The sequence below is a fragment of the Xyrauchen texanus genome, chromosome 23 (assembly GCF_025860055.1).
Source record: "Xyrauchen texanus isolate HMW12.3.18 chromosome 23, RBS_HiC_50CHRs, whole genome shotgun sequence".
NCBI lineage: Eukaryota > Metazoa > Chordata > Actinopteri > Cypriniformes > Catostomidae > Xyrauchen > Xyrauchen texanus.
The window spans coordinates 40337773-40362312 of NC_068298.1; the positions used below are offsets into that span (position 1 = coordinate 40337773).

Here is a 24540-nt window from a genome sequence, read left to right on the forward strand (position 1 = left end):
ACTCTAGAGACACACCAAGATTCCTGACTTGATTTTTAGTTGTTTGACCCCTAGCGTCAACGTATGCATTCACCTTGAGAACGTCATCTTTGTTTCCAAACACAATGACTTCAGTTTTGTCTTTGTTTAACTGAAGAAAGTTTTGGCACATCCAACTGTTAACTTCATCAATGCATTGGCACAGGGAGTCAATGGGGCTGTAATCGTTAGGTGATAGGGCTAAGTAGATCTGTGTGTCGTCTGCATAGCTGTGGTAAGCAATTTGGTTCTTTCTCATTATTTGGCTCATTGGGAGCATATACAGGTTGAACAGGAGTGGCGCAAGAATTGAGCCTTGAGGGACTCCGCATGTCATGGACGTCCACTCAGACTTATGGTCTCCTATACTCACATAATAACCTCTCCCTTCTAAGTATGACCTGAACCATTTTAGGACCATCCCAGAAAGCCCCACCCAGTTGTCCAGCCTGTCAAGAAGTATGTTGTGATCAACAGTGTCAAATGCAGCACTGAGGTCGAGTAGTACCAGTACTGATAATTTGCCTCTATCAGCATTTAAGCGAATATCGTTTATTATCTTTATGAGCGCTGTCTCTGTGCTGTGATGCGATCGGAAACCAGATTGAAAATTGTCAAAGTATCCATTTGAGTTCAAGAATTTGTTCAGCTGATTGAAGACAACTTTTTCAATGATCTTGCCTATGAAAGGAAGATTTGAGATCGGTCTATAGTTGCTTAATATGGTCTTATCCAGATTGCTCTTTTTCAAGAGGGGCTTGACAACTGCAGTTTTCAGGGAGTTTGGAAAACTCCCAGAGAGAAGTGAAGAGTTTATCACTTCTAGGAGATCTGCTTCTAAACAGTTGAACACACTTTTGAAAAAAGATGTGGGAAGTGCATCAAGGGCGCAGGTTGATGTTTTAAAGTGCTGTACGGTTTCTTCCAAAATTTTGCCATCAATTTCTTTGAAATCAGACATAGTAACTACTTTCTCAGGTTGTGGTTTGATTTGTCTGACCCCAGCACAACTCAAGGATGTGCTGATCACCTTTCTGATATTATTGATTTTTTCAGAGAAGAAAGAAGCAAACTCACTGCACTTGCTGTCTGAGAGCATTTCTCTGGGAATCTGGCTTGGAGGGTTTGTCAGTCTCTCTACAGTCGCAAAAAGAGTGTGTGTGTTGTTTAAGTTGCTGTTTATAATATTCGAGAAGAAAGTCTGTCTAGCTTTGCCTAGTTGCATATTAAAAGCATGGATGCTGTCTTTGTAGACGTTATAATGGACTACAAGTTTTGTCTTCCGCCACATGCGCTCTGCTTTTCTGCATTGTCTTTTCATATTTTGCACTGCTGTTGAGTTTCTCCAAGGCGCTTTTTGTCTGCCACTATTCTTCCTGACTTTCACAGGAGCAATATCATCAATTACACTTTTAACTTTTGAGTTAAAAGAATCAAGGAGAAAATCAACAGAGTCAGCAGATATACTTGGTGTTAAAGATATAGCCTTCATAAATAGTACACTAGTGTTCTCATTTAAGCATCTCTTCTTGACAGACACAGATCTAGCTTCAATGGCAGGAGAGATCAATATATCAAAGAAAACACAGAAATGATCAGACAGTGCTACATCCTTAATAACAATCGATGAAATGATTAGACCCTTACTGATAAGTAAATCTAGAGTGTGTCCATGATTGTGTGTGGGTCCATGTACATGCTGAGTCAGATCAAAAGTTTTTAAAACAGTTATGATTTCTTTTGTCATATTGTTTTCTGCATTATCTATGTGAATGTTAAAGTCTCCAGCAATGGCAAAACAGTAAAACTCTAAGGTCATTGTTGATAACAGTTCTGTAAAGTCCTCAGCGAAGGCTGGAGAGTATTTTGGAGGCCTGTAAATAATGATAAGTAAAATGCGTGGCGCACCTTTTAACACACTACCCAGATATTCGAAAGACGGGTAATTCCCAAATGATATTTGCTTACATTGATAGACATCTTTAAAAAGAGCAGCTAAACCCCCTTAAGAGGAATCCTCTTAAGCTCTCTGTTGGGATTTTTTCACACCCGAGTCACATTTATATGTCTCACTCTCTGGATAAAATGGTCACCCCTATTGGAAATTTATCTCAAACTGAATGTGCTGCCCTTAAACTTAACCTTCCCTTAAATCTTGACAGCTATTGGGTCACTGCATACACTTGCTTTCATTCTAATGGTTACAATTTATTTAGCACATCCCTAAATATCGACAGCTATTGGGCCACTGGATGCATTGTCTTTAATTTCATTGGTTTTACAATTTAGCCTCCCCAAACCCCAATCATCTTTTAGCTTATGTCTCTTATTACATGCCTTAATCAATGTTGACAAAATATAATTGCTGAGACAATAATTGGGTTTAAATATAGAAAATATATATAATAAAATATACAAACGACTGAAGCACAGTGTGAAGCTTCTATTAGAGTTCTTTAAATGAACTGGCATTATTTCCCAGTATAGTGTGGGTCTGCATCAAGTCTCTTCTGTAGCTCCTAGAACAGAGCTTCTCAAAGATGCTGGTTTTACAACCAACACTGGCCTACCATAGACAAAAACATCTTCATCAGACACCATGTCCACATAATACACAATAATAATAGAATAAATCAAATATAATAATAAAAGAGGAACTATTATGTGAGAGATTATAATGCAGTTGAAATCAGATGAAGTTAAATACATTTAAAAAAGTATAATAATAAACTTGTTTTTTTTTTATCATAGTTTTTCTGTTATGTCTGTCAAAAATGCATTATTGAGTTAATTATCACCACTTAACAATTTTTACATTCAGTGTGTTTATTTGAGCATGTTTATCTGGACAGTAATGTAGTTCACTGTAGACTACAATAAGCCAAACTTTAAATTATTTGCCTTCCCCTTGTGCTCTGAAAACACAGCAATCACCTAACACCTTTCACTCACTATTGCCAGTCATTAACATATAAAAGGCCCTCTCAACAGGACTGCCAACAGTACATTTCCATGAAACTTCACAGTTCCCTCTTCATGTCCGCTGAAATGAGACTGTGGAGCGGAGGGGGGCGGGGGCAGGTCGGAATATTGCGCGCCCGGTCCCCAATCGGCCTGATGAGGCGCGCGAGAGATAAAGATGGCCGGTGACGATGGTTCGGGAGAGAGAGAATTACGGGCATGTCCGTCGTGTGCGTTTATGTTTATGCTTTATGCAAATAAAATTATGATTTATGTTGACAAGCCGGTTCTCGCCTCCTCCTTGCCCATCCTTTAACTGTGTTACATTTGTGCCGAAGCCCGGGAAGGAGGAGGGATGCCCGTCACAGAGTCCTCGACACTGCCGTCCACCCTGGGGAGCGCCGCTGCCATCTGCCGGGTGACGGAGTAGCCCGACTGCCCGGATGCGGTGAACGGCCGCCGTCCGCAGGGCGAGTGGGGACTGGATTCCCTGACCTCCTGGAGCGATGGAGCCGCTGCCAGGGGCGGAGGAGTGCCCTGCCATCCCCCAGAAACGCGGAGGGGTCGAGTGAAGACCGCCGTCCGCGAGTGAAGTAACTCCCCGATCACCTGGAGCGGTAGGGCTGCTGCCAGGGGCGGAGGAATGTCCCCAGGTGCCGCCAGAAAAGCGGAGGGGCGTTCTGTCCGTTGGGGTCGGAGATTTAACTCCGATTCGCCCGGAGAGGAGCGGCTGTCGTCCGCCGGAGAGTGTGGCGTAGCGACAGTACATCAGAGAATCGGTGAGTGAGTTTTTTCTCCCTCTCTCTCTCTCTCCCTTTCGCACCGTGTTGGCCTTTTCCCTCGCCTATTTTTTTTTGTTGTTGTAGTTTTTTCACCTCCTGTCTCCTCCCAGGTCGAGGAAGGCGGGGATGACCACACGGGATGCAAGATACACCCCGCCCCAGGGATAGGGGGGATGTACGTCATGCCGGTGGCACCCTGGCCTGAGATAACGCCGGGAGGAGTGTGGAGTGGAGGGGGGCGGGGCAGGTCGGAATATCACGCGCCCGGTCCCCAATCGGTCTGATGAGGCGCGCGAGGGATAAAGGCGGCCGGTGACGATGGTTCGAGAGAGAGAGAATTACGGGCATGTCCGTCATGTGCGTTTATGTTTGTGCTTTTGGTTTGAGTTTAATTAAATTATCATTTATATTGACAAGCCGGTTCTCGCCTCCTCCTTGCCCATCCTTAACCGTGTTACAGAGACATTAACAGTTTTTTGTTACTTGGGTCAGTTTTTTCCCCAACACATCTGACAAACTTCAAATAGGAGTTTATTTATTTTCACAGATTTTCACAGATTTGACACTTTTCATGCAGTGTTGTTGTCCTAAATGTAAAAATAGTCCCTAAATGTAATAATTTGGTGTCCTGAAGTTAATAAAAGGCCCTAAATGCAAATAATTTTGGTCCTAAGGGGTAATAATAATAAGGGGTCTAAATGTAATAAACACCCTTAATAAAATAACTGTTAGTTCTAAGTGAAATAAAGTCTCTAAACACTTTTGGCCCTTGTAACACAGTTAAAGGATGGGCAAGGAGGAGCAAAAAGTAATTTTTTTAATAGTTATAGCAACATCAGGAGTTTTCTAAGTGTAAATTAGGCTGGCTGTGGCATATAATCTCCAATAAAAAAAAGACTTAATTAAAGTAAATAAAGAAGGTTTGCCACAAGGTGCAAAACACTAGTAAGACTCAAGAATCGGGAGGACAGATTAGACTAGCAAAAAGCATAAAAAACTGCCAAGTTCTGAAACACTTTTCTATTTATTATTTATTTATTTTTTTTTTACTTTTTTCTCCCAATTTGGAATGCCCAATTCACACTACTTAGTAGGGCCTCGTGGTGGCGCGGTTACTCACCTCAATCCGGGTGGTGGAGCACAAGTCTCAGTTGCCTTCGCTTCTGAGACCGTCAATCCCTTCATCTTATCACATGACTCGATGAGCATGACACAGCATGTGGAGGCAAATGCTACTCTCCACGATCCACGCACAACTCACCACACGCCCCATTGAGAGCGAGAACCCCTAATCACAACCACGAGGAGGTTACCCCATGTGACTCTACCCTCTCTAGGGTACCGGATGGAGTCACTCAGCACACCCTGGATTGCAACTCGCATCTCACACATATAATTATCTTCAGCTTTAAATAAACTACTTTAAGGTAGTAACTTAGCAATGTAATATAGCTAGCTACTTTTTCTAAAGAGTAACTTGACTGTTGCTTAACTACTTTTAATTAAAGCCGAACATGAGGGTGATTTCAGACCTGGAGAAGAAAGAAAATCTCGGAATTTTTATTGCAACTTTGTCTCTGCTCTTTTTCACTGTAAATAAGCCCCAGCAGAGAGAAAACTAAATCCGCAGAAAAAACTTGTATTCATTCACAACATGTTACCATGCCAACCAGAACTGGCAACAGTTTAGTGTTTAGCAGGCACATGCACATATGTCAGGAAGGTGACACAGCAGGGAAATTGAGTCAAACTAACATAAAAAAAAAACATCAGACACATGTACCAGATCAAGAGTTGAGACAGATTTAGGATTTGCTTGATGCATAATGATTTGCTTAATGGGGAACAATTATGCTATAATGACAATACAAATGCTACCCACATATTTAAAAGCACGAAGGTAATGCGTTAAAAGGATAGTTCATTCAAACTGATAATTCTGTCATGATTTACTCACCCTCATGTTGTTCCAAACCTGTATGACTTTCTTTTAGTGAGGATGGCAGCACCAGTCACCATTCCCTTTCATTTAATAATTTTTTCCATTCAATGAAGGTTAACAGGGACTGAGGATAACACTGTGCCTAACACCTCCTTTTGTGTTCCACTGAGGAAAGAAAGTCACATGAGTACATGAAGGTGAATACATTATTTAAAAAAGAAAAACTAAATGGATGAACTCCCTGCTTCATTGACCAATTTAACCAGCATGTAGTATCCATGCTAGTCTAGGCTGGTTTTAATCTGGTTAGTGCTGGTGGACCAGAATAGCTATGCTTTTCACCTGCAAAACATAGTAGCTGGTTATATAGCAACCAGGGTCACCAGCACACCAGCAGCCCTTGCTGGGGGACCAGCACCCAAAACACAACATAAGCTGGTGACCAGCAATGCTGGTCTTTTTAGAAGGGCTATTCATTTAAGTGCCTGTTTTCAAAGTGTTATTGTGAGCTACTGCACGTACAAAACTGAAAGAAGACAAAAGTTGAACAAATCAGCATGTCTTCGCTTGGAGAAAGAAAGCAGATGCTATGTCATGTTTTATTTATCTGCAATGAGTGCAACTCAACAAAGAAAAAGAAAGCAAGAAAGAAATAAGAGACTACTATGTGACCTTTCTTGCTTAGTGTAACATTTATATTGTGGCATCATTCTAAGAGGTCATCATAGATCACCTAGAAAACATGCTACATCATGAATAGAGATAAAGAAAGCAAAAAGAATAATGAAATGGAGAAAACAAATAAAAGACGTAACAAAAACACAAATGAAAGAACAAACGAGCGAAAGAAAAAAAAGAGTAGAGTGGCAAAAAGCAGAGGGAGAAAGAAAGAAAGTCAATCTGACACCTGAGAGGTTTGAGCACCAATCAGAAGATACTCCTCTTTGGCTCCGCCCCCTCTGTTATAGGGTGGCACCTCCCTGCGGCCGACACAAATGCCAGGGTGCCATTTAGAGGAGCCAAGTGCTGATCCTAAACCCACTCCACCAAACTGTTGGGGATTAACAGACCGCAAAGTTCAAGGCCACTGGAGACTCAGCACTGCCCTGCTCGCATGGCTCGATATTTATAGCATGGCTATATATAAAATATCTGATACAGAGAAGCTCTGTTGTGCCATTGAATCATAGAACAAGGTTCAGATCACTGGTGTCAGCAAATGTTTCTTAATAAAAAGATTAAGGTCATTTTAACGCTACGTCAGTAGCTGATAATATTGGAACATCATCGGGTGTGCCAATTACTGAAGCCTATAAATAATATCACCAGTTCTTATGCAGATGACGCTCAAGCTCCGCCCCGTCTAGCACGCTCCTTGCAGCGCTTATAAGCAGAACCCTGCACCATTTAATTAGATTTTCTTCCTTTAGGGTTGCGGTTACATTATTCTAAGCCCAACTTCTCTTCGTTTGTCATCTCAGTTGCACATTCTACAGTGGGACAGACTGTGGATTTGTTCTCCCGCTGTGCAGAGAAAAGACATATTCTTTAAGCTAATTGCTTGTTTGTTTTGCATTGTTAAAATTGGAGTGTCATGGGGCATCGTGAGCTGCGGCAATAATGGCCAATGCATTCCGCATGTGTTTGCCTGCTTGTACTTGCTTTATTCCGACATTGGATGTCCATTAGTCATATGAAATCAGACTACACTCATTACAAGTGCATGTAGATGAACATGACTTGCTACAGTGCCGCTTTCTTAAAAAAAGAAGTTAGCGCTGCAAACCCAACCATCCCGCTATAGTCTCCGAGAAGCGGGAGGATAGGGACTACGAGGATCATTTTACACCTGATCAGGCCACATGTTTCTCATTCTCGCCCCTAGAAGATTGTGACATACATCCTGCACAGTTCATTCGTGATGATTTGTGCCCTGACCCAAAGTTGCATGGCTCTGTCTCATTCAACTGTTAAGAGGGTCTGATGGTTATGCTGTCTTTTGAGGGCAGTGCTCTGACAGGCGCATGTCTGTGAGTGGATATTGTTGATGTTAATGCGTTCAATTAAACTGAGGCTTGAGTGACCTGATCCTCAGGTTCCCAAACTAACTTGGCTGAATGAACAGTTTTTGCAGAGTCAACATGCCCAATTGGCTCACCAGCCGCTGCCATTCTTACTCCAAAAGGAGTTTATTAAAACTGGGGTCTAAATTCCGGGAGCATCTCTGTTTGCTGAATTTGATCACACTGTGGGTACATGGGGATTCCCCTTGTTAAGGAACTGATTGCCACTTATTTGTGTTCCTCAACCCACTTCTCATTCCATGTAGATGCTTTGGGTAGTTTACCATGGTGCCAAATTCACATTTCACATTTATGCATTTGGCAGACGCTTTTATCCAAAGCGACTTACAGTGCACTTATTACAGGAATAATCCCCCCGGAGCAACCTGGAGTTAAGTGCCTTGCTCAAGGACACACTGGTGGTGGCTGTGGGGATCGAACCACCAAACTTCTGATTACCAGTTTACCAGTTATGTGCATTAGACCACTACACCACCACCACTACCAAATAGTTTTTTTTTTTTTTTTTGCATGGCAACCCGATGGTATGGCATTACTTTATTCTCCGTTGAAAGACCTGCCAGTTTTAGTGAATGAAAACCAGTCAATCTTCTGCAACCAGGCAATACACAGCTTTTAAAGTCACTATTTTCAGGTTTAGACAGCATGCGACCAATCATGGGCATGAAGAGATTGAGTCAGACACTGAGAAAATGTATCTTCAAAATGGTCACTCAAAAGCATATTCTGTCACATGTCTGTCCCGGGGACTAGTTTGTGACTGTGGCTCTGAAGGATTTCTAAGTCCAAATAGTGTCTCATCGCAGGCAGTTCCTCAAGTCCGCCTTCAAGGGGGTGGCATATCAGTTCGGGGTATTGCCTTTTTGCTTTTCCCTCGAAGCACTCACTCCCTTGAGGTTGAGTGCCATTCAAGTCCTAAATAAGCTAGACAATTGGTGGATTTATTGCTGTTGCATATTGCACATATAAGGCAAAGGGTCAACTGCTCCAAAAGCTCTTCGACTCCCAGTAAGAAGAGCTCTATCCTCAGAGTAGACAATTCAGCAGAGCATGACTTGAGTCAAGCCTCGCATGTTTAAACTTGTTCTGGGCCATGTAGTTGCTGCAGGAGCAGTCACACCCTTGGGTTTCCCACAAATGAGGCCCAATTCAGTATTGGGTGAATGGCAGAGTCACCCGGTTTCTGTGGAAAAGCTGCATGCGCTCACGAGTAACGAACCACTGAATGGCCGCATTCTCATTTTCTACAAGGAGGGTACAGAAAGGTATCATGCAACAAAGGGATATCTCGTTCTAATAATGCTGCAGCATCTGTGAATTGTTGCAACAATACCAAACAAATTATTTGAAAACTTTGACTTTGAGGTCAGAATTAATGGCCATCCAGAATTAATAATTTTCATTCATACTATGAACAGAACCCCAAAAATAAAGCAGAATATCCAGTTTTTCCAAAGAATATCCACATTACAAAGTGACTCAAACAAACCTCTGAGATATGAATTCACTAAACAGTTGTTCTTCAGCACATATTTTAGCATAAACTTGCATCTTAATCACATAGCGCCCACATTAATCTTGTAAACTTTAACAAATTCATCGACTAGTTTATCCTCGAAAGTGCTCACTGTAGCAGCGGTACCTTGCAAACACATTTTAAGCTGTGCATTCCAAATCCATGAAATTGTGTTAAGTCCGCCAATCAGGTGTGCGTTTCCCAAAAACGTAGTTAGCCAACTATGGTTGTAAGTTCCATCGTTACCAACATAGTTCAATGATTTGGTAATTCCCGAAACTGTAGTTCCAAGGAACATTGCTCTTTACCTCTAGTTAGAAGAATAGTTTCTTGTTAGTTTGCTGTGTGGACATCATTTCACTTCGCAGAGTCTTTTATATAATTTATTCCATATAAATTCTGTCAAAACTTTGATCACATTTACACGCATTTCTGAAATGTCAATGCACACTGTGAAAAACGAATGCAGCCGTTTAATCGCTTATAATGGCTGTTGCTCTAGAAGCTTGTTGAGCTACAGTATTTACACCACTTTAACACAAGCAGTTTTTGTAGGAGAGCACAGCTTCTGTGACCATGTTTAACACACAAATACCGTTTTTGGCTGCATTCCAAATGGGATAAATCAGCCTAGGTAGGACACTTCATAGGGAGAACAATCATAATAGATAAAACTGAATTTAAAGAAAATGACTTAAACATTTATTTCCAAATGACTGTTATTGTTAAGTCCACATATTTCAGCCCTCCATTGCTCTCACATGGATGGTAAAGACTTAGGACAGGGAAAGACATTGAATAGGGCATAGTGATTATATCTTCTAAATAGAATGCTGCCATTTAAAGTGTGCTCATGTGCGTTTGTGCTCAAGCATATGCATGGAGAACCCTGAATGTCGAGAGAAACACATTTATAACACTTTCTGGACATTATTGTACACTCACAGCACTTTACATGGTGAACGGGGTTCTCCTCAACCACCACCATGGTGTATATACCAATATGTGTCAGACAGATTCTATTATCAGACAGATTCAATAAATTCTGTCTTTGATTAACTTGGTCCTAAGGGCCTGCAGCTCTGTCTTGCACTCGCTGTGCTGTTTCAGTTTGAGACTGGAGGGGTTTGAAATTAACAAAAATACAAAATATATATTATTTTGTCTGTGAGGTGTTTGTGAGAGAGGGGAGGTTTGGCTTGCCAGGTATTGCATCACATTAAAAAATGTCCACGCTAATAAAGGCAAACATTGTGCAACACTGAGGTTGGTATTTTTCCAAGACAACAGACTCCAAAAAAAAACTTAAATAAACTATATAAATATGCTGATGAGACAAGATGTCTGTTTATGTTAATTAATATTAATATACTCCTGTCTATTGGTTTTGTTCACTACTACAGTAGTGTAGTTGATTTGTTGTGCCCACAGTTGTCTGTCTGGACTTGGAGGAACCAGAAGTGCTGTTATCCAAATATGAAAACAACAATGTGACCTTTAACCTAAACCACTCTTGTCTGGTTACATGTAGCTAGACTTTTGACTATCACTGTATGTTCTTATCCAGACTGCAACCTATTCTGGGCAAGATATCCTAAAGATTTGTATGCATAAAAACATGTGAAACTTGATAGCACATGCAAAAAATGTCTGAGCTGATCAACTAACATGGTATTCAGACGCACAAAACAGCATATCTTGGCAATTTGTGCAAGTTTCCCTGAAATGATAATGTAATTTAGAGGCGTGCCTCCAAATGCTCATAAAAAAGGGCGGTGTCAATGCAAATGAAATAAACTGCACCCGCAAAGTGATTTATAAAGCCTGAAAGTAATTTCAGAAACAGAAACTGAAAAAGAAAATTAATACGAATGAAAGGCAGGTATTAATCTGTTTTATGCTGTGCATCATGATGTCACTGTAGCAAAACAGAGACTTTGAGACAAATTAATGTGATATGTGACTTTTGATTCACGAACATATGAGTCTCATGAGCAGGCACTTTTAAATCTGAAGAAATCTGAAGCTGTATGCGAAACATACAGCTCTTCCAGTATCAGAATCAGCTTTATTGCCAAGTATGCTTACACAAATGGAATTACTACATATGGAATATGTCTTTGTGACGGAATCCTCCAGTGCAAAAACAATACAACAACAAGACAGAGATATAATTTATGCAAATAGAAACTATAAGTATATATAGAAATACACAATAAGACAAAACATTTATACAACATATATATATATATATGTACCAATACACATCTGTTATATTTAGATAGAGCAAGGGAGTGTAGTGGCAGAAGAGGTAGGATATGTTAGATAAATATAAATAGACTAAACTGTGTATTGCACATTAATTATTGCTCAATGGGGCTGTTTTAACTGTTCATAAGGTGAATGGCCTGAGGGAAAAATCTATTCATGTGCCTGATGGTTCTTGTGCTCAGAGCTCTGAAGCGTCTGCCAGAAGGCAACAGTTCAACAATTTAGAAGGCTGGGTAAGTGGGGTCCAGAGGGATTTTTCCATCCCTTTACATTACTCTGGAAGTGTACAGTTCTTGAAGGGAGGGCAGGGGTAACCAATAATCCTCTCAGCAGTCCAAACTGTCCTTTGTAGTCTTCTCATGACCAATTTCATAGCTGAACCAAGTCAGACAGTTTTTTAAGTACAGAGGACAAACTCAGTGACTGCTAAGTAGAGCTGGATTATCAGCGCCGTTGGCAGGTTGAACTTCCTCAACTGGCAAAGGAACTACAACCAATGCTAGGCCTGAGTCAATGTGGGTCTCCCACTTCAGGTCCTTTGAGATGGTAGAGCCCAGGAACCTGAATGACTCCACTGCTGCCACAGTGCTGTTTAGAATGGTGAGCGGGGTTAATGTTGGTGTGTTCCTCCTAATGTCCACTATAATCTCCACTATTTCGAGCGTGTTCAGCTCCAGGTTGTTTCGACTGGACCAGATAGCCAGCTGTTCAACCTTGCTTCTGTATGCAGACCTGTTGTCATCTTGGATGAGGCCGATGTCATCTGCAAACTTCAGGAGCTTGACAGAGGGGTCCTTGGTGGTGCAGTCATTTTTGTACAGGGAGAAGAGTAGTGGGGAGTGCACACATTCCATTGCTGGAAATGTAAGCGCAGCATAGTTCTAGTGGGAAGACTAGCAGCTATACATCATCACACCATTAGCTAGGTAACTCCTAGCCAATCACATGTAAGCCATTGCTTTACAAGTCTGCTCACAATCTATCGCATTGCTGTTATTAGTGTGCTAACACGGCAAACTCCACCACCAGTTGAGTCCCATCCTGCACAGGGCTAGGCTCCTCGCCCCTGCCTCCTATCTCTGGCAGGATATGACTGTTCCAAGTACAACTTCTTCGGACTGCCAGACTGGGCTTATGCCAAAGAGAGACATTCAATTTCTGTTTTATATTCATCAAATAAATGGCATCTTAAATTTCACTCATGTCTGCGAGTCTTCCTGATAGAAGTCAGTTTCCCCAGTCTCATTAACTGCAGCCTATCTGTCAGAAAGCTGGTGATCCACTGACAGACAGAGGAGGGAACAGAGAGTTGGGTTAATTTAGCCCAGAGCAGAGGTCGACCGATTAATCGGTCGGCGATTTTTTTTTACATTTTTTTACATAATCGGCATCGGCCAATATCCAAGTATATCAAGCCGATTATTAGGCAGGCGCATCAGAGGGCAGCCTAGTGTTGTTGTGGAACGTGTTCTACGCACACTTCCCCTAGAGTCATTTTCCAGCAGAGTGAGCAGACCTGATCCAATACCTAAGGAAGGAGCTAAGTTCCTTAGAGAAAACTGTAAGGATTAAATTTGTAGAACTTCTTTATATTTAATTAAAAACTTTTGATATGTTACTGCCAACTTCAAGAAAAAACGCGACAAACGCGATAGGCGACATGACATTCGGCTACTTTGGATATTGATAGCGTAGTTGAAGTTGCATTATCACAGAAGAAGGGTTGCTATCATGTCACAATAAGCAAGCAAGAATATAGCAATTACAGACAGTGAATCTGAGACTTTTATTTATCTGTTTGTGTGTCTTATATTTGAGAGGGTTGTCACTCAATGCAGAGAAATAAGTAATAAAAAATATACCAACGCGCTATATGCTATTGAAGGACTGGCTTTGGTAAGCTCGGACGTTATCGGTTCTGCTGTCGGTACTGGAGAAATTAAGAAAATACATTTATTATTGCTATAAAGAGAAAGTTATTTTAACCTGCCAGCCATTTCTATGTATAATAATATGAAACCATTTGTCTGTGATGCAATTTAGCTATTCGCAGTCAGAGAGAGAGAGAGATCTCACTCAAGCGGTGCCACAGCGAGCACAACACGAGCCCTGCTTAATGAGTGACGACGGAGGACAGAACTAAACATTCAAACATAGCCTGGTTTAGATCTGTGATATTAGTCTGATTTTATTTTAGATTTCGCCTTCCAAAGATTATAAAAATAATATTTATACATAAGCCGCATTCTGTCTAGCACAACTTCCTTCCCTTCACAGCGGTGCACTGACATTTCTCCCTAAAACTCAAACTTAACGTCAGAATCAGCACAATCGGTGATTGTTGTAAAATGCAGTCTAGCTACTGTTGCTAAATTGCGGGACGCGTTTAATAATAAAAAGAGCGCAAGAGATACCGTTCCCAAGGCGGTGCGTGCTCCGAAACACACCGCAACGAGACAAGCTAAGTATAGGCTACTTTGGGTTTCATGTGCGCGTCTAAACGATCAACTATACACAAAAATATGTCAAAACGACCGGCTTGGAGATTCACTTAAACACAGTTTATGTCTTAAATGAACGTAGTTATGGAAATAGTTGGGAGAAAATATGCTGCATCAGGAGTCTATTAGACTCGGTCTTAAAGGGGAATCAGTCTAATAAACATGCCGACGATTGAGACATTACTGCGAATCAAACAACAAAAGGCAAAGAGAAAATCACTTACAACTCTTGAATGAATAACTTCTGCATTAATCTATCTATGATAAACTATGCAGTGTTATTTTACAATTGATTACTTTATTAGATTTCTTTTTAGACCACACCTGAACAGTAATGTTAGTAGACCTTCCTGAAATTAAATCACTGTGCCTATATAACGTTTATCTTTGTGTAATATAAATATATAGATAGATAGATAGATAGATATTTTATCTCGCTCTCTCTCTCTCTCTCTCTCTCTCTCTCTCTCTCTCTCTCTATATATATATAAAACAAAAAAACTGTTAAGAATACCGTTAAAGTACCGGACCTAGTTATGCCTGTGCTTCTCTTGGATGCTCTGAATATTGGATTACGTGTCTGGATTGCCCCTTAATTAAAGCTGCATTTGGATCTCAACCTTCGTGTCTCGGAGCAGTTCGTAACACCTGCTTTGTTTATTTAATATATTTGTTATACATTATTTATACAATATGTTTTTACATTATACATTTTTAATTTAAGTGTACAAGTGCAGATTGGTCAAGTGTTCAATAAATGTATTTGTTGAGAAATTTTGTCTATCTTAAGTAATTATTTGTGTTACATTTTATCTTTCAAATAAAAGGTTAAAATAAGAGGTTAAAAGCAAGCACATATCGGCCAAACTAAATCCGCAGCAATAATCGGCCATCAGCCAAACCGGATTTCAAAAGATCGGCATCGGCCTGAAAAAAAAAAAAAAACAATATCGGTCGACCTCTAGTCCAGAGAATAACTTGGATGATGGTGTTGAATGCTAAACTGAATTCCACAAAAAGGGTCCTTGCATATGTCCCTGGTAGGTCCAGATGTTGCAGGATATGATGCAATCCCATGTTGACAGCATCATTCACAGACCTGTTTGCCAGATAAGCAAACTGAAGGATTGAAATTGATCTAGAAAGGGTCCAGTGATGTCCTTCAGGTGGGCCAACACCAGTCTCTCAAATTACTTCATGATCACAGAGCGAATCTTGGGTTTCTTTGGAACAAGAATGATGTTGGAACATTTGAAGCAGTTGGGAAATTTACAGTGCTCCAGTGATGTGTAAGGTCTGTGTGAAGGGGCCAGCTGGTTGGCACAGGCTTTTAGACAAGTGGGTGAAACACAGACTAGTCCCTGTATAAATATGTTGTCTTTTGTTTCTGGAATACCTGGCACACATCATTTTCACATATCTTAAGTGCAGGTTGAGTAGTAGGAAGAGGAGGAGGGTGGTTGCAGGAGGTATTGATGATTGTGTGAAGTGAAGGTCAGAGCGGGTGTGGTGTGTGAGACTGGGCTTTTCAAATCTACAGTAAAACACATTCAGTTTGTCAGCCAGTTGTTGATTCCCTATAGTGTTGGGGGATGGTGTTGTAGTTAATGTCTTTTAGCCCTCTCCACACTGATGCTGGTCGTTAGCTGACAACTTGTTTTCAGCTCAGAGTAGCTTCTTTTAGCCACTCTAATCTCCTTTGTCAGTGTGTTTCTGGCCTGACTGTACAGGATTTTATCCCCACTTTTGTAAGCATCCTCTTTGGCCTGATGAAGCTACCTGAGTTTTGCTGTAAACCATGGCTATTTGGTAATAGTCCGATTACCAAATTAATGGCTCTAATGAGCCAGTACTTTTGAATCTACAATGCGAAACATGCACCGAATCTGGTGTTGTCCGCTATAGTATTAAGCTTATACTGATATTGATGCACAAGTTTTGAATGTCCAACTCAAAATTAAATTTTGAATCACAAGCCCAAAGTACAACATTATGCAACATAACACAGTCTAAACTGTCTCTGGAACTGTCACTGTTTATTTAATGTTATACTGCAGTTACTGACTGGTTGTTCATATGACATTGAGAAATGAAGATATATGAGTTTTGTTGAAATTAGTGGAATTTGATCAATTACTGGATTGAATTTATGTCTCTAAAAAGTCTGCTAGCAAACCTTTTACACGAACATTATTAAGTTTATTTTTTATATAATATATATGTTCTGGCAACAGACTGTAGATGGCAGTAAATCCAATCAATTACGCATTCCTCATTTCCTTATAATTCTTCCTCAAACATACAAAAGAATGATTGGAATCATTACTGGAATAGTTAAGGAACCAGAATCGTTAAGGTGAATCATAACCAGAATCTTTAAATCCGTGCTCACTGGAAATGGGCTGGCCGATGTGCTCCAGTATGTCAAACAAGTGTGTCTGGCTTTCATGAAATGAACAGCGAGAGCTGGTTCTCTCCAGCGCAGCCTTCATGACTCATACTCACGATATTTCCAGTTTAAAATTAATCAGTGGTGCAACAACTTAATGTGTACAAAATATTGTATTTTCTTCTTTGTGAAGAGTGTCATGCAAGGGTCTTCTCATCAACTACTCTTAAACACTTGCTAAACAGCAGGTATTAAAATGTTATGATGATATAGTACAAACCTCTAAATACGTTTTTGAATAAATGCCATATTATATTAAATAAAAATAAAATAGTATTATTTAGTGAGAGCTGTACTGTAAGTGAGCATGCATTTAGTGCATTTGGCACACGCAAAAGGCACTTTTTGGAGGCATGTACAATATATTTGCATGTGTAGCTATTTGCACAGTTTTTCTTCCATCTTCAATCATCCGCGATACACCCACGATGTGCAACGGCAATTTGATAGATTGCAAAAGCATATTAGCACCCCACAGATTTGTGCTTGTCGGACACTGGCCAAGTAGTTTAAGCAGTATGATTTGATGCCATAAACCTCTGAAGCTTGTGAAATATTTAAGGTTTTTCCACAAAAGTGCTCAGTGAAACAGCATGAAAACAGCCTAAGAACCAATTAAAACTTTCTGTAGTTTTGAAGCAACCAGCCAATCAGAGTGGAGCTTGTAGTTTTGACAAAACTAAATGTTCATCTGCCATATGCATCAGACTGGTGTTAAACAGTTTGTGGGCATGCCGTCAGAGGCTTAGACATCTCTCCATCATGTTACACAACAACTGCTTTCTCACAAACAGCCATTTAATCAAGTGTTTATTAAAGTAAATTAAGAACGATGTTTTGTGGTGTTCTAAGTGGTTGCCCAGATATGACTACCTCCTTCAATGCAAGTCAATGTAAGGTAAAAATTGTAAGTCTGATCAATAAGTAACAGCACACCTCTCTTCAACAAGCTGCATGATGTAATGTACCATTCATGTTTATAGCACAAAGGGTGCAGGATGATTTAAAAGTATAATACTTAGGAGTAAGTTAAAAATGAGAATATCAAGTACTAAATAACATTTAGAAACCAGCCATGCTGCTAGGGGAGGCATTTGAAGGAGCATTTAAATATTGCTCCTGTAAAACATGTAAAACACCAACTAATAAGACATTAAAATGTGTTATTAATGACGTCATCTCATTCCATGAATATAATTCAAACGAGATCATTAAAAGAAGCTGTTTTAACTACATGATAATGATTTAAAGAAAAATGTATGCACTAGCTAACATGTAATTTGTAATGTTTACATTTTGCATTCATGCTGGTTATGCTCTAACATGCTACACGCGGTCATAACATGCGCCAATTAAACTCTGTTATTATAATTTATGATGGCACTGATACTACTGCAATGATGGGTGTATGAAAGACTGTTACTGGGCAGAATACAGACAAAGAAAGATGATAGGCATATCTCACTTAGAGCAGATGTGTGAATGGCTTTCGCTGCAGATGGCACATGAGTGAAGCAGCATATCAAACAACAGAGTGAATGGGCGATTAAGTGTTGATTTGATTCCTTTTGTAGATTAATTGTATATTTTGTAGAACACATGTATACATTGACGCGTCCTAAGAAAAGCCCTTTTTATAAATCTATTTCAGACAGATTGACAAATTCAATTGCAAATTGTGGATTGTAAACCAATGCTTATGTTCAATATGTTAAAATAATCAAGAAATAAATAATATATTGACTTAAAAGCCACTTTTTGTATTGTCTTTTCAATGCTTTACTCATTTGCCACAATACTGAAATGCATTTTAATTGTCTGAACTGTTATATTTATTTTTAGTTGTATATATTTACAATTATTTAATGATTATATTGAATTATTGTTATTTGAGGGCATTTCTCAGCAAATATTTATATACAGGTGAAACTCGAAAAATTAGAATATCGTGCAAAAGTTCATTAATTTCAGTAATTCAACTTAAAAGGTGAAACTAATATATTATATAGACTCATTACAAGCAAAGTAAGATATTTCAAGCCTTTATTTGATATAATTTTGATGATTATGGCTTACAGCTTATGAAAACCCCAAATTCAGAATCTCAGAAAATTAGAATATTGTGAAAAGGTTCAGTATTGTAGGCTCAAAGTGTCACAATCTAATCAGCTAAACACCTGCAAAGGGTTCCTGAGCCTTTAAATGGTCTCTCAGTCTGGTTCAGTTGAATTCACAATCATGGGGAAGACTGCTGACCTGACAGTTGTGCAGAAAACCATCATTGACACCCTCCACAAGGAGGGAAAGCCTCAGAAGGTAATTGCAAAAGAAGTTGGATGTTCTCAAAGTGCTGTATCAAAGCACATTAATAGAAAGTTAAGTGGAAGGGAAAAGTGTGGAAGAAAAAGGTGCACAAGCAGCAGGGATGACCGTAGCCTGGAGAGGATTGTCAGGAAAAGGCCATTCAAATGTGTGGGGAGCTTCACAAGGAGTGAACTGAGGCTGGAGTTACTGCATCAAGAGCCACCACACACAGACGGGTCCTGGACATGGGCTTCAAATGTCAAACGTCTTACCTGGGCTAAAGAAAAAAAGAACTGGTCTGTTGCTCAGTGGTCCAAAGTCCTCTTTTCTGATGAGAGCAAATTTTGCATCTCATTTGGAAACCAAGGTCCCAGAGTCTGGAGGAAGAATGGAGAGGCACACAATCCAAGATGCTTGAAGTCCAGTGTGAAGTTTCCACAGTCTGTGTTGGTTTGGGGAGCCATGTCATCGGCTGGTGTTGGTCCACTGTGCTTTATTAAGTCCAGAGTCAACGCAGCCGTCTACCGGGATATTTTAGAGCACTTCATGCTTCCTTCAGCAGACAAGCTTTATGGAGATGCTGACTTCATTTTCCAGCAGGATTGGCACCTGCCCACACTGCCAAAAGTACCAAAACCTGGTTCAATGACCATGGTATTACTGTGCTTGATTGGCCAGCAAACTCGCCTGACCTGAACCCCATAGAGAATCTATGGGGCATTGCCAAGAGAAAGATGAGAGACATGAGACCAAACAATGCAGAAGAGCTGAAGGCTGCTATTGAAGCATCTTGGTCTTCCATAACACCTCAGCAGTGCCACAGGCTGATAGCATCCATGCCACGCGCATTGAGGCAGTAATTAATGCAAAAGGGGCCCAAACCAAGTACTGAGTACATATGCATGATTATACTTTTCAGAGGCCCGACATTTCTGTATTTAAAATCCTTTTTTTGATTGATTTCATGTAATATTCTAATTTTCTGAGATTCTGAATTTGGGGTTTTCATAAGCTGTAAGCCATAATCATCAAAATTATATCAAATAAAGGCTTGAAATATCTTACTTTGCTTGTAATGAGTCTATATAATATATTAGTTTCACATTTTAAGTTGAATTACTGAAATTAATGAACTTTTGCACGATGTTCTAATTTTTCGAGATTCACCTGTATGTGATTAATTGCAATTCATTCTATTAATTAATCAGCATCTCAAGTAATTAATTTGATTAAAAATAATGAATCGATTGAAACCCCTATTATTTTAGCATTAAATGGTAGCATTTTACGCTTTAATAATTACAATGGGACTTATCTGGAGGTGTGAAACTACAGTCAAAAACACAGTATGTAAAAGCCTTATAATAAAAATATAAAATATTGTAACAAATGTATTACTACTGTATAGTACAATGTAGTATTTACTGTAATATAAAAAAAATTATAAAACTTATTTCAGTGTCCTACTTTAAAAAAAAAATGAAACAATGTTGACTTTATTCCTTGAAACTCTTCAAAGAAATATTCAATGGTTTTCATTTTTTAAAAACATTGATAAATGTAACTTTGTTAAATAGGCTAAAGGAGTGTTCAGTAGCATATTACCTAATTCGTTTTTTCATTTTATTTGAAAATCGTGCATTCCAAGAATCATGCGACAGCAATACAATCACTTTGGGTGAAACATAGTTCATACTTTTTTGGGTGAACTATCCCTTTAAGACTTCTTCAGAAGTATTTGAAACCTGAACAAATACATTTAATTTCACATGCCCATCACAGAACAAACCCACACAATCTCAAAATAAATAATGTGCAGACTGTTATTCTATAAACATGCCCACACGTATGGCTTTCCATGTTGCGCACCATCTCCGTGTTTAGAATAGTGTAGCAGACGCCGTTAATGGGACCCCCCTGGAAGTTGTGGGCCCTTGGGCTTCAGCCCGTGTAAGCCCGAGCATTAATGCGCCCCTGCTCATCACCAATGCCTCTTGAATCCAGCTCTCCTGTTAGAAACTCTCAAGAATCATTCAATCCCTTTGTTTAGCATCGTGACTTTGATGAACAGCTCACAGACGGAAAGTTAGCGAAGAAAGTTCAGACAATTAAAATCAGCGATAATGAGCGAAGATAATTTATTCGCCATCTGACATTCAAGGAATGTCAATAAGATATTTAAATATCATCAAACTTACTTGGAGACGGCACGGCTGCTGTGTTGCCATGGGAACAGGACGTTTCCGACAGCGGCACGGTAGCTGTACACTCCGAGCAGGCCGAGCGCCAGGGCGATCTTAGACACGAGCGAGCAGTGACGCTGAACCAACAGGAAGATCAGAATGAGAGAGATGGCCGCCAGTGCTGAGAGGAACACCTTGTGATCTCCACTGAAACACAGACACACACACACTGAATAAACAACAACAAAGATATGCTATCCTTACATAAGCACACACACACTGAATTTAAAACAGCAAAGAGATCGTATATGATTTAAACTGAAAACACACACAGTTAAAAAAGGTGACAGGACATTCAGCAGGTCGCCGGGTGGCTACTCTGTTGTGAATTCAGAAATTTTAAAATGTACTTAAAAATAAAGAAATAAAAATAAGGCTTTTTTTCAAATGCAAACTATAATTTGTAATGTCTTTTGATTTTGGGGGTTAAATACAACCTGAGCCTTTGACAGGCTTTTGTGGGATTCATATATGAGAGAGAGACAAAGCAGGATGGGAAGAACTCAGTTTGAGTGGGTTCAAGAGACTCTGAAACTGAGCCACAGTGTGCGTGTGTGTTCAGAATGCTGCTTGAGTGTTGATTATCTACGATAATCAGGTGTGGGCCGGACAGGCCAGGGCAAAAGGTGTGTGTGTGTGTGTGTGTGTGTGTGTCAGCAGGGTGGACGTGATGAGGTGTGTGTACTGGAGTAAATCAAAGGTGAGTGTGTGCGTGTGTCAGCAGGTGAGTGTAGTGGAGTCGAGGAAAGGTGAGTGCTACTGTGTGAATGAACGTAGCTCAACACGCGGCCACAGCATCCACTTCTCATTCCACATAACACACAGGGCTCCAGACTAAAAAGAAATGACTCTGGCTCCTTAACTGAAACATTAAGGAGCCAAATGGCTGTTTTTAGTCTTCAAATCATATAATTGCTTGATTTAGATTGTTGTTCAGAAACAACATAGAAAGCAAAAGAAATGGAAGACAGCTGATAACCCATTTATCAGAGGTTTAATAAACAGTATATATAGTTGAAAATATACACAAGTTTGCATTCCCCTTTTGTTTCATCAGTGTTCACACCCCTTTCATAATTTAAGAGATACATTTTTTGTTTATTTTTAGTACTGCCTTACAAAATCTACATTAGCAGATGGGGTGGCATTGTGAAGCATTTTCATGATTCCATTGATCATGGTATAAATAATGGGGAGTTGTACTTGCTTGTTTTGATTGAGGAATTTTTAATGAGAACTCTTTGAAGTAGTTTAAGAAGTTCTGAACCTTTCTTTCAAATTATAATAGTAATTTTTCACTTTATTAATGTCCTGACTATACATTGTGATCAGCTGAATGCCACTTTGGTGAAAAAAAGTACCAATTTCATTCCATAACAGCAAAATCTGAACATTATTCCAAACCTTTGGCCACCAGTGTACATAAAAAAAATAAAAAAAAATAACAATAAATAAATAGATACAATTAAAAACTGCATCAAGTATTTAACTAATTTACCCTATTAAAAAGTCCTATTCAAATGCTGAAGAATATAAAACGTTTTCAAAGAGGATATAAAAATAGCTATTGAAAAAGCTGACCTCACATGGTAAGGGAGACTATTCCAGAGTTTAGGACCTACCACAGAGAAGGCACGATCACCCTTAGATCTATATTGACAACGAGGAACCCTTAGAAGTAGTTGCTCTGGTGGGGGAGTAAGGGATGAGAAGATCACTGATGTATTTGAGCGCAAGACCAGATAGTGCCTCGTAAACATAAAGCAGAATTTTAAAATCAACCCTGAATTTTATGGGAAGTCAGTGTAGAGATGCTAATACAGGGGTAATGTGATCCCTCTTTCTTCACCCTGTCAAACGTCTAGCTGCTGCATTTTAAACCAGCTGTAGGGGATAGCACAGTTTGAGTGAGGCCAATGTACAATGAGCTAAAATAGTCTAATCTTGATGAAATAAGTGAGTGGATCACAATTTCCAGGTATTTGCTGGAAAGAAAATGTTTGACTTTAGAGATAGATCTCAGGTGGAAAAAGCTACCCTTGACAACAGCACTAATTGGCTTATTAAAAACGTAACGTTGAATCTAAAATCGCTCAAAGACTTCTTACATGATCTTGTACATTTGATGACCGAGGACATAACTGGGTGGCCAGGCCAGGTAAGGAGGACATGGTGGAACCTAAAATCAGAACTTCAGTTTTGCTTTCGTTTAGTTGTAAAAAGAAATTGCCAGACAATGATTAAAATCTTCAAAGCAATTTAGGATGTTATCTAGTGAACAATTCTTGTCTAAGCTCACTGGTAAGTCAAATTTGGAATCGTCAGCATAACAGTAATAGGACATGCTGTACCTCTGAAAAATAGAGCTCAGAGAAAGCATATACAGGGAAAATAATAAGGGTCCTAAAATTGACCCTTGAGGGACGCCATGTGATAAATGAGACTATGTAGAAGAGAAATTCCCTACATTTACAGAACACGTCCTATCTTTTAGATGGGAGGTAAACCCTGGAGGGCCATAACCTGGATGCCAACCCTACACTCGAGACAACTGAGAAGAATGTTATGGTTGACTGTCAAATATGGCACTAAGATCTAATAAGACTAAGACAACATGTAAGCCTAAAACCATGGAGAGAAAAATATCATTAGTAACTTTGAGCAATGCAGATTCAGTGCTGTGCAAGGGTCTGAAGCCGGACTGAAATGTGTCTAAATTGTCAAATGTATTTAGATAGGAGTAAAGCTGCAAATAGACAACTCTCTACAAGATCATGGAAATAAAAGGCAGTTTGGAGATTAGTTTGTAACTGTTGTGTATATTGCCGGATCCAAAGAAGGCTTTTATAAAAAAGGATGTAGAATTGCATGCTTAAAACTGCTAGGAACAACTCCATTAGCTAAGGAGCTGTTAACTATCGCTGTCACACTGGAACTAATAGTTGTAAAAACGTCTTTAAAAAGGCGGCAAGATAAAATATCCAGCTTGTAACTGGAACACTTCATCTTGGAGAATACATCTGCTAAGCTTTTCTGAAGAAACTGGTTCAAAGTGAGTCAGGGAGCTGGACGGGGAAAGTATTAGTGGTTGATCAAATTGTGAAGGTACAATATCACCTTTAATATGCTAAATTTTGAGAGTAAAAAGGTTAAACAATTTGACAGGTCTTTTGAGTAGTGTCCAAAAAAAGCATCTCTGAATAAGATACAAAGATACCATAAGATAACACCAGATCTAATGCATGACCCAATGAATAGTGGGCGACATCTGCATTTTTTGCTGGATTAAAAGATAGAGATTTCAGAGAAGTCAGCCGGGAATCTGCTGGGATGTTGGCGAAACCCTCAATGGACATACCGGTGGCGGCAGTGCAATAGTTGTAAACTTCAGCTGACAGTCTGGCTGAAGAATTTAGATGACGAAATTCCAGGAATGAGTAATATAAAACCATATCGGAAGAAAAATAAC

At 39.6% G+C, this 24540-nt stretch overlaps 1 protein-coding gene across 1 annotated transcript in view; it reads right to left on the reverse strand.

The window, feature by feature from the left end:
- pigg (phosphatidylinositol glycan anchor biosynthesis class G) overlaps nucleotides 1-24540 on the reverse strand; it is a 222565-nt gene that overhangs the window by 33229 nt on the left and 164796 nt on the right. Inside the window, exon 10 of the mRNA XM_052154365.1 lies at nucleotides 21027-21218. Within this exon, the coding sequence (XP_052010325.1) occupies nucleotides 21027-21218 (192 nt within the window). The remainder of the gene's footprint in view (nucleotides 1-21026; nucleotides 21219-24540) is intronic.